General features: G+C 39.8%; 2 protein-coding genes across 6 annotated transcripts in view; one reads left to right on the forward strand and one right to left on the reverse strand.

Moving 5' to 3' along the window:
• Positions 1–634: 634 nt before the first annotated feature.
• On the reverse strand, positions 635–10,802 carry SNAP29 (synaptosome associated protein 29). Its single transcript, XM_062010406.1, has 5 exons — positions 10,111–10,802; positions 8,401–8,597; positions 7,571–7,656; positions 6,392–6,496; positions 635–4,703 (listed from the first exon to the last, which is right to left on the reverse strand). Exons 1-5 carry the CDS (start codon positions 10,330–10,332, stop codon positions 4,546–4,548), a joined length of 768 nt encoding a protein of 255 aa, XP_061866390.1. The 5' UTR covers positions 10,333–10,802; the 3' UTR covers positions 635–4,545.
• Positions 10,803–10,824: 22 nt separating this feature from the next.
• PI4KA (phosphatidylinositol 4-kinase alpha) overlaps positions 10,825–14,560 on the forward strand; it is a 62,595-nt gene continuing 58,859 nt past the window's right edge. For 4 of the 5 annotated variants that reach the window (XR_009819952.1, XM_062010399.1, XM_062010400.1 and 1 more), the window contains exons 1-3: positions 10,825–11,067; positions 13,455–13,571; positions 14,133–14,226. Coding sequence is in view for 4 of the 5 variants with exons in the window: in XM_062010399.1 (XP_061866383.1) it covers positions 10,846–11,067; positions 13,455–13,571; positions 14,133–14,226 (433 nt within the window). In the remaining variant the exon portion in view is untranslated. Of the gene's footprint in view, positions 11,068–13,161; positions 13,179–13,454; positions 13,572–14,132; positions 14,227–14,560 lie in introns of those variants that run through there. The other variant, XM_062010403.1, reaches the window with a different exon arrangement.

Below are 14,560 nucleotides of genomic sequence, written 5' to 3' on the forward strand. Positions count from 1 at the left end.
AGGATATTTCCCTGACTGATATGAATGTGCATTAAGAGGAAGCGTGTGCATAAAAAGCAGAGGAATCTGTTTAATATTTTCTGCTGTACTTCAGCACAAAGGTTCCCAGTGATGTTTTTACTCAACTGGGAAGACTCTGCCGCCTGATTAGGAGAAGGAGAAAGCAGACTTGCTAAAGCACTTCTGTATCTAGAAGGCCATTTTTATATCTTTTGAGAACAAGGTTACTTCTGCTGTGCACAAATACAATTTGTATTGCGCTGGACTTGTTCTGTGTCTTACTAAGATTGGTGCATTGGTAATAGGACCCTGACAAGCTAGTTTTCTCACCTGCACTTTGCTTAATGTTGCAGTTCAGTTTTAGTTCATTAGATCTTTCTAAACATGTACCAACAAAAATTAACCCATCTCTGAATTACTGTAATTATGTCATTTAGGAAAGAACATCTTTCTTTCCATATCGTGATACAATATGTTCTAATTAATGTTACAAAACCCACCAGCTGCAAACTTATTTCCATTCTGGCACAAACTTTACAAAGTAGGTCCAGTATTTTACAAGGTCTTATTATGGTGGAAAAAAGTCAATGACTTGTACTAAAAGAATTTTGGGAAATAAATGCAAACCTCTCCATTATCAATAAGCACCTTTATTGATCAGATTGGATTACATGAGTGGTGAATGGTAAGATGAATTGCCAAACTACAGTCCAGTTTAGCATTTAAATGAAAGATAGTTCAATTTGACGTATATAAAAAGTGTTATACCTAGTGCCACAGAATTAAAGTACTAAACAGTATTTGTGTCCATGTGTTTTGAAAATTAAGCCCCATATATTTCAAAGTTAACACTTATCCTCCATACGATGCTATGCTTGTAAAAATGCCTACAAAAATCTGTTTGTTCAGAAGGCAGAGTGGTTGGAAAGTATTTTCTATTTCAGCATTTAACAAATGACATCACTTCACAAAAACTATTAGGCAGCAAAATATCTCAGATAAATTTCACATTAAAAAAAACCCAACACTTTACAGTGTCCCAGCAATTTCAGTAGGCCAACAGAGTTCAACACAACACCACATCTTTGTAATACAGACTAAAACTCAGCTATGCATCATGTGTTACACCATGTAATTTACTGCTCAGGAAATTTTAAAATCAAATACTCTTAAGAATCTAGTAGTCAGACACAGATTATTCCCAATTTTTTTTCATTGCTGTTTTTAGAGTATGCCTTTTTATATCTGTTACAGAGGTTATGCTACTTTGCAGTGTTTAAAACCTCTTCAAAATTAGCAAACTTGGAGAAGCAAGAAAATTACCTTTTATAAAGACGATTTTGCTATCTTTTTCTGACCTTACTATTAAGCTTCTACTCAAACAAATAAAATTATCCAGAGCTATTTTGCTGCAAAGACATCAATTTCTATGCCTATGAAAGTATTTAGGCAAAATCGTTTACCTTAGCAGCTTATCTCTTCTCAAAGTTGTATACCCTACACAAGGTAAGTTTTTTAACAGTATCCAAGAAGAAATAAAACTCTCAGAAAATAATAAGAGAAGCTACTGAAATAAGTCCTTCATAACACATGTGAAATAGCATTTCCTGGAAAGGTAAAAATCATGTGAGTTTTTTCCTTTAAATTTCCCCTTTCAACAGGACAAAGTTATTACAATGAGCAAAAAAAATTCAACACTATTACAAAATAGTACTGTCTCCTCATGTCAGTTAGACATGTTTTTTATCAGTACAAAGCATCTGTATGAAAGCTGAGAAAGGGAATTCAGTTCGTAGCATAAATTTATTTTTACCCATGCACAATCTCTTCTTCCCCACAAAACAAATCCAGTGTGGGATATAATCCTTTAAAACAAGGCCATTTAAACAAACAAACAAACCAACCAACCACAAAAAATAAAGAGCAGGAAAGCCTAAGTAAAGACAGAGACAAAACAACTGACAAATTACTGAGACAGTGAATGGGATTATTAGAAGAAATGAGAAGTCAAACCTCTGTATAACTTCTCCATGGCTGATATTCCAGTTTTCTAGTCTGCTTGGATAACAAGGTTCTCAAAGCAGAAGTAGGATTGGGGTTTTTTTTATTCCCTTTCCCTGCCTGTGTTTTTAAAGGCAAAGATATCCAGGACACAGTAAACATTTCATAAGGCTAATACAACAAAATGTTAACCAAACACTTGAGATTTTGTAAAGTAATTTCGACTAAAAAGATGGAATAGCTTACATCAGAATGGCACCACATTTCACTCTTGAATCAACACTTTTTTTTGCTTGGATTCAAGCTCCACATTTCTTATTACACATAACACAACTAGGTCCTCCAACTACATTTTCCCTCCATTATACATAACTTAGTGCAGAAAGTCTTAGGGTACATTCTAGTTGAAGTCTGACTTTGGAAAACATTTATTTGTAACAGCTGCATATAAGTGAAGGCAGATTTCACACTAAAAGGAGTGTTTCTAATTACTGTGCAAACTTTTGTATTCTCTGTTCTAGGGAGAATTTATACATTCTGAGATTCACATGTTTCTTTTAACCAGCATTGAGGCAAGAACAAATACAAGTCCTTTCACTGTTTTTGTTAAAAGGAAAAGTAAAAGAAGAAACTAAACCAGGTATAATAAAATTTCCAATCTTCCTTCACCAAGGTACTTAACATTTTGAAAACAGACTGTATAATTTGCTAAAACATACCAACCATTGTTCTAACAGAGAGAATTAATCATAGTATATACTTAGAGGCTTTTTTATGGTTCCAAACATCATAAAAGAGAAAAAGTGAAAACTAAAAAGCAATTAAAGGTACTCAATAGCTCTTGAAGCTTTATGTGCCTGCAAATCACATTTTTAGGGACTGAAATCAATTAATCAGTAACTTAAGGAGAAACAGAAGCTCACCTTAAGTCCAACTCACAACTCTACTCTGTTAGTAATCCTAGGAATATTTTTTTCCCCATACCATGTCCAAGATGCACAGCTTTTATAGTGTTTTTCTCCAAGTGAACTTTCAGGAGACAGGACAAACCAAGAAAGGCTCAGGTTTTATCTCTTTACCAAGTGGGTGTACTTTGTAACAAGTGAGCTCAATGTAACAAATCCCTTGAAAAAAGCCAAGAGGGAGGGTGTGAATCTGATATCATAAAGGGTACAAGCTTGATAGCCCTAAACACCAAGTTCTTCCTTAAATTAATAAGATAAGGTGCCACAAGCTCAAAACAGTAACTATCTCTACTAACACTCATTGTCACCTGTGACAGTGAGTATTGCAGTAGTGACAAGTCCCTTGGCCTCTCCAAACCAAAATAACTGGCTTGTTTTCAAGACAAACTGCAAGCTCTTACTGTCATGTGTTCAGGCTGGGGCAGAACTATAATTGCTTTGTTCTGCAGTGATACTTACAAAAAAAAACCCCCAAATTGGAATGCTCAACTTGAATGTGGAAGACTCAAAACCCTTTCTGAGCTTTTCTTCAGGAACTTTTCATACCTAAGTCAATGCAGAAGTATATGAACTATAGCTGAGTTCTTTAGAACAGTCACATTACCTAAGAAAACATGGCATCTGCTAAATCCCTACTTATATTTGAAATAAATGTTAAATTAAATAACAATCTCCTATGATCCATTTGTGCAATTATAGACCAATTCTCCATTTCTAAAATGGAAGCTATTTGTCAAATAACCACCTAACTAAATAAGCTGAGAAAGAGCAGATGGCAATTTCTACAAAAGAATCTTTAAAAGCACACATGCTTAAGTCCTGACTTTGTTACCCAGACTTTTTGGGTCATTGTCAATCAACTTTTCTTGCAGATCACGACACCCTTAGAGGTCTTTACTGAAAATACTATAAAGGTGATAGTATTTAGTGACCCAAACAAAGCCCACAGTTTGTGGGTCCAACATTTGGCAAAGATCATCTTAGAAAAAGGAACATGCACAAGATATTATCATTACTGCATGACACCCTTGATATTTTACAGCTTCTCCAAAAAACAGTTCATTCCTTAAGCCCCAGAAATTCCAGAGAATAGTCACTTCCAATTATTTTTACAGCTGGAAATCAGCATTTTTTTTCCTCAAGAATTTAAAATAGCTGTAGGTAAACAGAATTAACAACATTTGTTCTGAACAGAGAAGCACATTCTGTTCCCCCTGCCCCCTCCCCAAAACAGGCAAAACGAAGTTACTTTTCCCATCACAGTTCCCAGGCCAAGGACAGTGAAGCTTTGTAGATTGCAAATTCCTCCACGCACATGACACAGTTATACAGTTAAGTATGGTATCCAGTACAAAAGCATTTACCAAGTGCTGAGTGGTTTTACTCAGCATGCACTTTTCCCATGTACATTAAGAAGAAATTTAAGGTATTATGTTGCACTTAAGATTATGCAATTTTAATGAGAACAAAATAACATATCAGAAAAAAGCCAGAGACAGACGCTGTCTAAGCTTTTTTAAGAGATCAGTTGAGATAAGACATCCAAGAACTGGTGGACAAAAAAACTTCTAAAAATCCTTTAAAGTTGACGGATTTTTTTATCAGTGCTTTTAATATTGACATCTAGTGTCTCTACTTTTTTTGTTAGCCGATCCAGCATATCATCTTGCTCCTCTATTTCTGTCTGCAGACCAAGAGCTAGGTTTTTCAGGCGACTTAACCCAGAAGACATCTCATCTGTCAATGAAGAGACCGACCATAAGGAAACAAAGCAGTATAAAGCATAATGTTTAAATGGGGACTATTGGGATTCCTTCTTCTACAAAACCCTGAGCTGGAAAATGATAGTTATACCTGCTCAAGTCTGACTGTTCTTCACTAGCGGAAGCTCTGATATTTTAACATTTCTACCACATTACTAGCAAAAATAATCACTTCCTTCTTTTTTGCATTACAAGTTAACTACAGATGCTTCAAACCAAACCAGATCTTTATGAAGTTGCATGTTCTGACATGTACTTTATTTTTTAAAAAAACCATATTTTATTGAAAATTGAGTACATCTTCTCAGCTCAGTATACACAATATGCTCACCACCTCAATTGGGTATTTTTAAGCTTCATGCAGAGATAGCAATACACTGACGATTTATGCAGTTACTTAACACAGATGGAAAATTCCTATTTCCAGATTTTCTAATTTGGTTACAAGGAAACTATTTTATGGTGTGACTGGTATAAATGGTCCTAGGCTCTGAACTTTTTGCCCAGCTTGGGAGTAGAACAAACGTGTTTCCATTATCTCTTATGTTTGACTATTTCTCTTTGATCTATCCCTTTCTGATTTCTTTTAAACTTCTTATTTCTAGGCCAGGTAAAAAGTGACACGTAAGCAAAGAGGTATTTGTATATATGCTACACAACAAAGGCAAAGAAAGTCAGCTGAACAGTTTTGGGAAGTAATAAGAGAAATACAGTAAATTCACAAATTAGGTATTTAGAGCCTTTCAATTCTGTTTTCTGCAAAACATTTATTTCAAAAGCTGCATAAAGCTGTAAATTCTTTGGGTCTAACCTGATACACAGTTTAATATCCAAGTTCAACTTCCAGTTAGGTAAGCTGAATGCACCTTCGAATGTAAGTGGTAAGCTTTAGAAAAATATGTAGTAAGGTAGCAAGTGTCCACACTGGTATAATCTGGATGTCAATTTGAAGCAGTATTTCCTTATTAATAGCAACACCTGCTTAATAAGACTTTACAGAATGGATGGATCAGCCTGCTTGTCCCAGTGATAATTCACTCAAAGGATGATTCAAGTAAACATTTTCATATCCTAAATGCAAGTACTGCAGGATACTTCAACACCATTTACTCATTCAAATGACAGATGTGCTACCATATTCACATTTGCTAAGAGAGTTTTTCTTCTTGTCAATATATGATCTAAGTGGACTCATGATTTTGGTGTGATGTTTTTCCTCCCTGATCACTTTGCTGAGGGATGTTATTAAAAAAAAAAAAACCTATGTCTAAAGCACAAGCATTTTGCAGAAGAGTTGAGGCCAAGAGCATATCAGTTTACACAATAGGTTTATACTACTCCAGGTCTCCGAGCCAGTTTGTTTCCTGCTAATTTCACATGAAATGCATTTCTAACTTAGATTTGTTATTAATATTTGCAAGCAGTTTACCCACAGACATCCCACAGCATTCTACCGTGTAAATAATGTATGTTTGAGTTAGACTTCGGATTCCACTATGTAGATAGTTTTGAAATGTAGAATGCAAGCAATTTCTTTTAAAATCAAATTTCACATGTCAACTACATAAAAAAGTGTTTGTTGGCAATATATTACTTAACCATTTTCTCTGGCTTAAGATCCTAAAATCAAAACATCAAACAGCTTTGATTTTTTTCACTCACCCAAGTTGTTATCAATTTTCTGGTGGTAAGCTCGCAGGTGTTGGTTCTTTGGATAAGAATCTTTTTGTACTGAAGAAACTAAATCTGCTTTGCTGAAATCATTGTCTGTTAAGAGTATGAAATACAGAATATTATATTTTTTAAAAGTTATCAAGAAAAGGCTTTAAAGTTATAGAACAGCTATTAAAAATTAGTCTGACTACAACTGTCATATAGTCACATAACCAGTTAACAGGAGTATCACAAGTACAATGCCAGTATCTATAGTGCACCCCTCAGGATGAACAGTTAAGCTACAGTTATTCTCTCTAAGCTACAATTATTCTCTACTAGGTAGCTGAGAGAGAGAATTAAAAAAACAACCACCCACCCAAAAAAACAAGTAGGCTGGTAACTTCTACCAGCACTTGGCATTCTCAAGTCAAGCCTCCAGAGTGTTACGTCTGCCCTCTATTGGGCAGACTTTTAATATTGCATGGAGTAGAATATAGGCTAATGTGGCCAAAAAGCATTTCTTAGCTTACAGAACTACAACTATAAAGATACCCTGCTGCTTTCTCACTCTTACTAAATAATTGAGCCTCACTTTAAAAAGGAACAGTTCCTTTGTACATAAGTCACCACAGAAGTTAATGCCCTGTGAGAATGGAAAGCAACACCAAACCCTGTATGCTTTCTTGCACAGATCAAGTAAAGCATTTAGTATGAAGGGTTATAATCCATGTCTGAAATCACAAGGGAAAAACCTGAAAACTATGACAAATTATGGTTAAAAGGGAGAGCCTCTGAACATGCAAGTTAGCATTGGGGCAAACATAGGACAAGGCTGCCTGCATATTGTGGGAATTCTTAGTTCTAGTCTCCCCTTGTACAAATCTAAGTACTGGATGCTTTTAAGGTCCTTAGTGGATATAGAATAAATCCCCCATAGAAAAGGCTAAATAAAATCTGTATCCAAGTACAAAAAAAATTATGTCTTCAGTATGGGTATAAAGAGTTTTAGGGGAAACAATTCCCCGGAATTAAAAGCCCTGAAGGCTGGGATACAAATCTCCTGATATTAAGCAGCAATGTAAGTAAGCAGACAGGCAGACTGAAGAAGAGTCTCTGCCTTCGTTACTGTGCAATTTTGCTCCACATTGATGATAGATATTCAGTGTAAAATAAAAGTTAACAAACCTGAATTATCTAGCTTCCTTAAATTTGGATGACTTTCCTGGTATTTTGACTCTTGTTCTTTACTAGACACCATTGCTTCTTTTAACCTAGTGATAAGGAGAATAAAAAAGAAAACATTCCTGTGGATCACGGGCCTCATTCTGAATCTGTTAAACAAGAACAGGTACTAAATTTATATAAGAAAAGCAAATGTGTTAGATCTGACCAAAATGTTCCCTTAAAATAAACTATTAGCCTTTGTCCTCAGTGAAAGCAGAACCAGTTGCTTTAGTGATGAAAATAGCATATAGAAACTCTGGTAACAAAACCAAACCTGTATCTTCCATCTTGGAGGTAACCTTTTCCTTTTCTGTAGTGGAGGACAGAGGGGGAAGGGAAGGAGGAAATCAATCTGTGCAGCATTACCAGCTTTTACATAAATTTCTCAGCTGAAGAGAGACAAGTACTGCAGGGCACAGTAATTTCACAGCAATTAATTTTTATTTACAGCTCTTAGTAGAAGCTAGAGAAATACACATACTATTTAAGTGGAAGCATATCAATGCTACAAATTGCGATTTCCTGGTAAGACTGAAGTAAGCAGGGCAATTCAGAAGAGTCTGAACAATTACTTATGTAATTTTGTGTCCTTGATTGAACTAATTTCCCACAGTTACAAAGTTATTCTTACCCACTACAAAGTAAAAGTATTTGTCTCAGATTTGAAGCAAAAAGGGAGCTAGGCACCATCTCAGGACAGAATCAACAGATCTTTTAAGTTCTGATTTTTTTTTTGGTGATATGTCAGAGATCCCATGGGACTTCAGTCCCAAGTAAAATGCTTTACTTACCTACTGCTAGCAAAATATTCAGGGGTTCCATTCTGCTCTGGCTTGTTCTCTGGAGGTTTGGCTTTGAAGTAGTTTACCAAGCCCCCCCAAACACTCTTTATGCTATTTATGTGCCTTTGACTAGTCTTCAGGTCTTGGTCCATTTTATCTACCATCTGTTCTGTGCGCTTCAGTGCCTCTCCTTGACGTACAAGCTCCTAACAGATATTGACAGAAAAAGATAAGCTAGAAAAGCCAAGATAAACTAAAACATCACACATATTTATACACACTAAAAAATAACAGAGTACCTTCATCCGTGTAATTACTTCTAAAGGCATATATCTTTTTCACTCATGCCTCTTTCCCAGTGCATTTCAATCAAGCACTGCTAGCCAACCATAGCATTAACCAGCTAATAAAATCCTCATCCCTACACAATGCCAGGATCCTCACATCTACAAAAACCAGTATCCAGGAATTTTCTGTATTGGTCTTTTTGTCAGGTTGACATTAGTATCTCTTCTTGATGGAAGAAGCACAGCACTAGATGGCTAATGTAGTGAAAATGCAAAGGTTTATGGCAGGAAAATGAGCAAGCAGAACTATTTTTAATTGTGAATGACTCCTGCACTGGGGAAGAGATGCTATTTTCACATTACTGGGATGTTCCTGATAATTTAGAAACAGAATAAAACAAAGGAAATAAATTTTTTAATATATATACTGCAGGAATTTTTTTTTTTAGCTAGTACTACCAGTGCAGAATTTAGACATTTAGACATCTCATTTATACAATATTATTATTTAATATTTTGGCAGCAGAAACACTATTCCAAAGCAATCTAAAGATTAATTCTGCCAGAAAAGCTGCCTGCACCTAGCACTAGCGCAAAATAAAGAACTTGGGTTCATATTCTTTTTAAACTTTGGTGAATTCTAGTTCAATATTCTTTTTTGCCTCCCTCAGTAAGGCAGCAAACTCCTACAATTTAAGTTTTATTATGAGCCTTGTATTAAGTTGAAATTCTTTAATCTTCATTTGTGCTTTACTGGGCAAACAAATCATGGGCCCACGTTTGCAGAAATGCCACCAAGAATCCTCCCCAGCATCATCACTCACTGCAGCTTATGGATGCTCTTGGGTTAATTTAGGCAACCACATTATTTGCATTCAAGGAAACATCCCATTAGCAGGTGACACAATGGACAAGACCTTTATGAGTGATGTCTCCCAAGTATAAACCCTATTCTGGAACAAGGCGTAGAAGAATGAAGGAAATGATTAATCTGGATGAAGCGAGTACATCACAAACAACTAACAGGGCAGGCTCTTTATTTCTAAACTTTTTAGTTAGATAAAAATTGGCATAAGCAGCTGAAAACATATCCGAGTCCTAGTCTCAGTATAATACAGGTGGAGGGGATTGAGCTGGGGTTTTTCCCTCAAAAATCAAACAGCCTCCACTCAGAAAAATCAGTCTGCGATAACGCGGACGGATACATTGTCTCCGAAAAGCTGACGAGCCCTTAAAGGAGAAGTTCTAGAAGACTTACAAGGAAAAGGGAAAAAGACACACATTCCTAAATCAGGAAGTTTAAGTCAGACACGCGGTCCCTCGGTGCCGGGGGTTGGTACATGGCAACAGCCCCAGCAAGAGAAGGCTCCCTTCTCTGTTTGCCCCCCGCCCCGTCTCCCGAGCTGCGCTGCCCTGCAGGGCCACGACCCACCTCGGAGGTGGCCACGCCGATCCGCTCGGACTCGTAGAGGAGCGAGAGGGAGCGGGTGGTGCTGTCGACGGTGGCGGCGGAGCGACGCAGCACCTCCTGCTGCAGGTACCTCTGCCGCTCGGCACCGCTCACCTCCCCGCTGCCCTTCGCCGGCCACGCTGCCACCGCCTCCTCATCCTCCTCCTCGGCGAAGGGGTTGTAGCTTCTCGAGGAAACTGACATGGTGCCGCCGACAGCGGGTCGCGAAGTGGGAGTCCGATAGTAGCGCCTCAGGCAGCCGGGCGCTCAGTCCTCGCTCCTCACAGACGCCAAACCAAGCCGGGCCTGCCCCGCCGCTCAGCCCACCTCAGGCCCGGGCCTTCTCCACTCCTTCCGCCCGGAGGCCGACACCTCACGTCGGGCGGAACCCTCCGCGCTCCCCCACCCCCGGGGCGGAGCGAGCGCGCTCCAACACTACTGGAGGAAGAAGCAGCTGCTGAGAGACCAAGGCAGAAGGGAGGGGGATAGAGGAGAAGGAGCGGAGACAGGATAGAGATCCGTCCGTAGAGTGGGGCTGCGGGGGTGGGGGGTGGAGCGACAGGAGGGCGGGGAAGCTGCTGGAGTGAGGCAGTTGTGAGCGCCGCCATCTTTGCGGTGGGATGGGCGCTGCGTGATCCCGCGGCAGGCGCTGTTGTCGCGGCGGGGGGCGGAGCGGGCTGGCCGACAGGCAAGCGGTTCCTTGTATTCCCCCGCAACATGGCGGCCGCGGCAGTTGCGGCGGCTGCGGCGGCTGCTGCGACGGCTGCGACGGCCGCGGCGGCGGCCGCAGCCACCACCACTGCAGCAGTGGCGACCGCGGCCCCCTCAGGAGGCACGGGGCGGGGGAGCAACGTGGGCACCGCGCGCGGCTTCTACTTCAATACGGTGCTGTCGCTGGCGCGGTCGCTGGCGGTGCAGTGCCCGGCGCCACTGGAGAAGGTGAGGGGCATCCCGCGCGTCTGTGTGGGTGAGGAGGGGCCGTTACGCCTGGCGCGCTGCGTGTGTGGGCGCCGGGGGGGGATGGGTTGTCTCGCGTGGGGGCCGCGTCTCTGGAAGCTATCGGGCTGTCAGGCGTGGGAGCTGCTTCTGTGTGGGGCAGAGAGGCGTCACGTGAGGGGATTGTGATGGGAGTTCGCGTGAAAGAGTCGGTGCCGTGGCGCGGCAGTATGAGGCCTTTCCTGTGGAGAACATTTGTACCGCGTGGGTGGGGAGAGTGGCGGGTCATGGTTGTGTGTGTGTGTGGGGGGATGTCCGGGCCGCCTTGTTTGGCCTTGTCATGAGTGGGGTCCTGTGATGCGCGTGGGAAGGAAGTCAGAACCAGCACGCGTGCCCGTGGGTAGGTTTGTGCTCTGGTCCCGCGGAGGCTGTGGCTGCACCTGTGGAAGGCTGGGACTGGTGTGTCCTTCTCAGGGGCTGCTGCCCTGTGGCCGTGGGAGTAGGCTCATGCATGTCAGCTGCGTCCGTGGCCTGCGGGATGGTTGCTCTCCTGCTGGGGGTCAGTCTAATTGGGGCAGATTGCTTTACTCCATCTATCTGGTTAAAACCAAGTGGTGCAGTCAGCTCAAAGTTAAATATGCCTGGTTGAGATAAACCTGTACTGAATGTAAAATTAGACAGGGGCATCTTTGTCTGGGCCTCCACTCGTGGATCCCTATTGCTGGACCCTACTTCATGGGACTCCAGTGCTGGTGTGATCAGGCGGAGGAAGGTGGACAGTCTGGTGTTTCCAGAGTTGGCATGAAGTGACGGAACTTCTAAATTGCCTTACACAATAATGAAAGGTGACTGAATTGTTGAAAAGCATAGCTCTATGCTGATGAAAACTATAGATCTTGTTCTTGGCCAACTATTGTAAGCTTCTTTACTTGATTCTGGAAATTTACCGTTGGTTGGACAGCCAACTGTGAGTAATTTTTCTAAACCTTGCTGTTGGTTCACTAATATCCAGGGATTGATTTTCTTTCCTTCCCCCTCCCCCTTTTCAGTTTGAGAGACTACAATAAGAGTTAAAGGATATTATCAGTTTGTATCTAGCTAAAGTTATTCACTCATTATTGCAAATGTTAACCTGATGTGAGACACATGTATCAAAAGTTACTTTCCAAAGTTTACATTTCCTCTGCTGTGTTTTATGTTGAGCAATGGGATTATTTGTGTTGTGTTACAGGTCTTGTCATTGTGAGGTTTGGCAGTTTAAGGACCAGAATCTCAAATTCCTGAGCATCTGGTAAATTCTTCCAGTCATCTAGGGAAATAGTTTCTTGATTTAGAAACTTCAAGGTCAGAATTTTTAAAGAATTATCTAAGTAGTAGGTAGCTTCACATTCAAAGACAGGGATTTATTATGACAGTCCTTTTTTAAGTAATATCATAGTAATAATCAAAGACATTTATAAAGAAGACATTATGCTTGTTGCATTTTTCCTTTCTTAACAGTCCCATAATAAAACAAAGTGTTTTGGAGATTTGGAACATTCTTTCAGTCTGTGTTTGCAGATGTAGAGTGAGGTTAATAAGTGAGTGGTGAGAAAATAGTAGTTCTGGAAACTTAATTTATTATATTGAGAGGATTTGAGCAAAAGTCATACAACAGTTTGTTTTTCAGTGCTGTGTATGAAGAAGACATTTGGTGCAGCTGTAACCAAAGCTCTGTCCACTCATGTTTTGTTTACAGGAATTGAGTAAATGTATTTACCTGCTGCATATGTCTTGCACATCCAAGATGTCTAATGAATTAGTGGAAGAAAAGCTTTATTGTAGCAGGAGTTCAGGAATGAGCTCTGTAAATATGATGATCTGAAAAGTTTCAGAGGTTTTCTTGAGATGTCAAAGCAAGCTTTTTGATTGATCAAATGTTGAAGAAAACTTTTAAGTCGACCCATGGTTAAAAAGTTTGACATCTACTTGAGACTTTTCTGCTTTTTTCTTGTTTCTGTCATTCATCACACTTTCCTAGCCCTTAGATGCTGTCATTGATGACTAAAGGAAGATAATGTGGCCATCTGTCTTCCAGAAGATGGAAATATGACTGTCCACTTCAAACACAGGAGGTCTGAATGAGTCTTGAAATCACAGACTGGCAACTCATTTTTCTGCTGTGAAAATATTTGCAATTGCATTAGTGCTACCCCAGCGTGTTGCTTGGCATGGTCTAGGGCACAGACATGACAGCCAGCTTTGCTCCATGAAAGACAAGCTTGAGAGCTATTTGCCTTCCTGAAGTCTGCTAACGGAGGGACATTTTTAACATGTGTGCTGTTGTTCCTTTGGATTGTTTTGACACTTTCGGTCTTGTTTCACTGTTTTGTCTCTTCACTGTTTTTCAGGTACAAAAACTGCTCTGTATGTGTCCAGTGGATTTCCATGGGATTTTCCAGTTAGATGAACGTCGCAGAGATGCCGTTATCGCTTTAGGAATTTTTCTAATTGAGTCTGACCTTCAGGTATTTTTCCCACTTAGGCTAACTCTATTTAGCTTGAAAGATTTTGGATTAATTCAAATGTAATTGTTAAATGAGTGAAAAATTGGTATTTACTATCCATAAAAATAAAAAGATGAGATAACCAGTAGTTAGTATTAATTAACACAACCCTATGAGGAAGGAAAGTGCTGTCCTTTCATTTGCAGATTAGGAAGATGAAGTGTCACACAGATGTGCTGAGTGACTCACATATGGCCATGGGATGGATGGCATGTACTGAATTATGACTAGCACTGGATTTCTATCTACCTTAAAATTATTTTGTGAGCTTGCTGTAAACTAATAAATTGTTTAGGGTCAGTTACTGTTCTGGAATGTTTTTTCCTCCAGCTTCTGTAGAGAATGAACTGTTGTCTAGAATGAAAGGATTGGATTTATGGCACTTTCATTTGCCTATGTTGAAATAAAAATGTGGAATTAGAAGGGAGTTCTGTGGTTAATATCTTTTCATATCTCTGGAACATACTGAGATGACACAATTCAGCTTTTCTTCCCCATTTTAAAAACTGTTTTCCTCTTTAGCACAAAGATAACGTGGTCCCTTACCTTCTCCGGCTTCTGAAGGGTCTTCCCAAAGTCCAATGGATAGAAGAAAGCAACGCACGGAAAAGCAGAGGTGATGTTTGGGCTTTTTAATCGTTCTTATGCAATGCCATCTGGGAAACAGAAATAACAAATGTTACTCAGAGTATGGTACAAGGCATGGTGATAGGTCCTGCTGGGTTCTTAGCTCCTGACTCAACAGCCTTTAATATTGATTTCCTTTAGGACCAAAGAGAAAGTTGAATAGGTCACAGCTCTCTTGTTTGACTGCTTTGTGATAAATTTGACTTTCAAAATAATTCTGAGTTCAGTATATCATATCACTGAATTGGAGAAGATCATGTAGTAGTTAGAGCAGGAGACTGGAACCCAAAATTTGTATATTCTGCTTTTAGCTTTGATATTTA

The sequence above is a fragment of the Colius striatus genome, chromosome 17 (assembly GCF_028858725.1).
Source record: "Colius striatus isolate bColStr4 chromosome 17, bColStr4.1.hap1, whole genome shotgun sequence".
Classification (NCBI taxonomy): domain Eukaryota; kingdom Metazoa; phylum Chordata; class Aves; order Coliiformes; family Coliidae; genus Colius; species Colius striatus.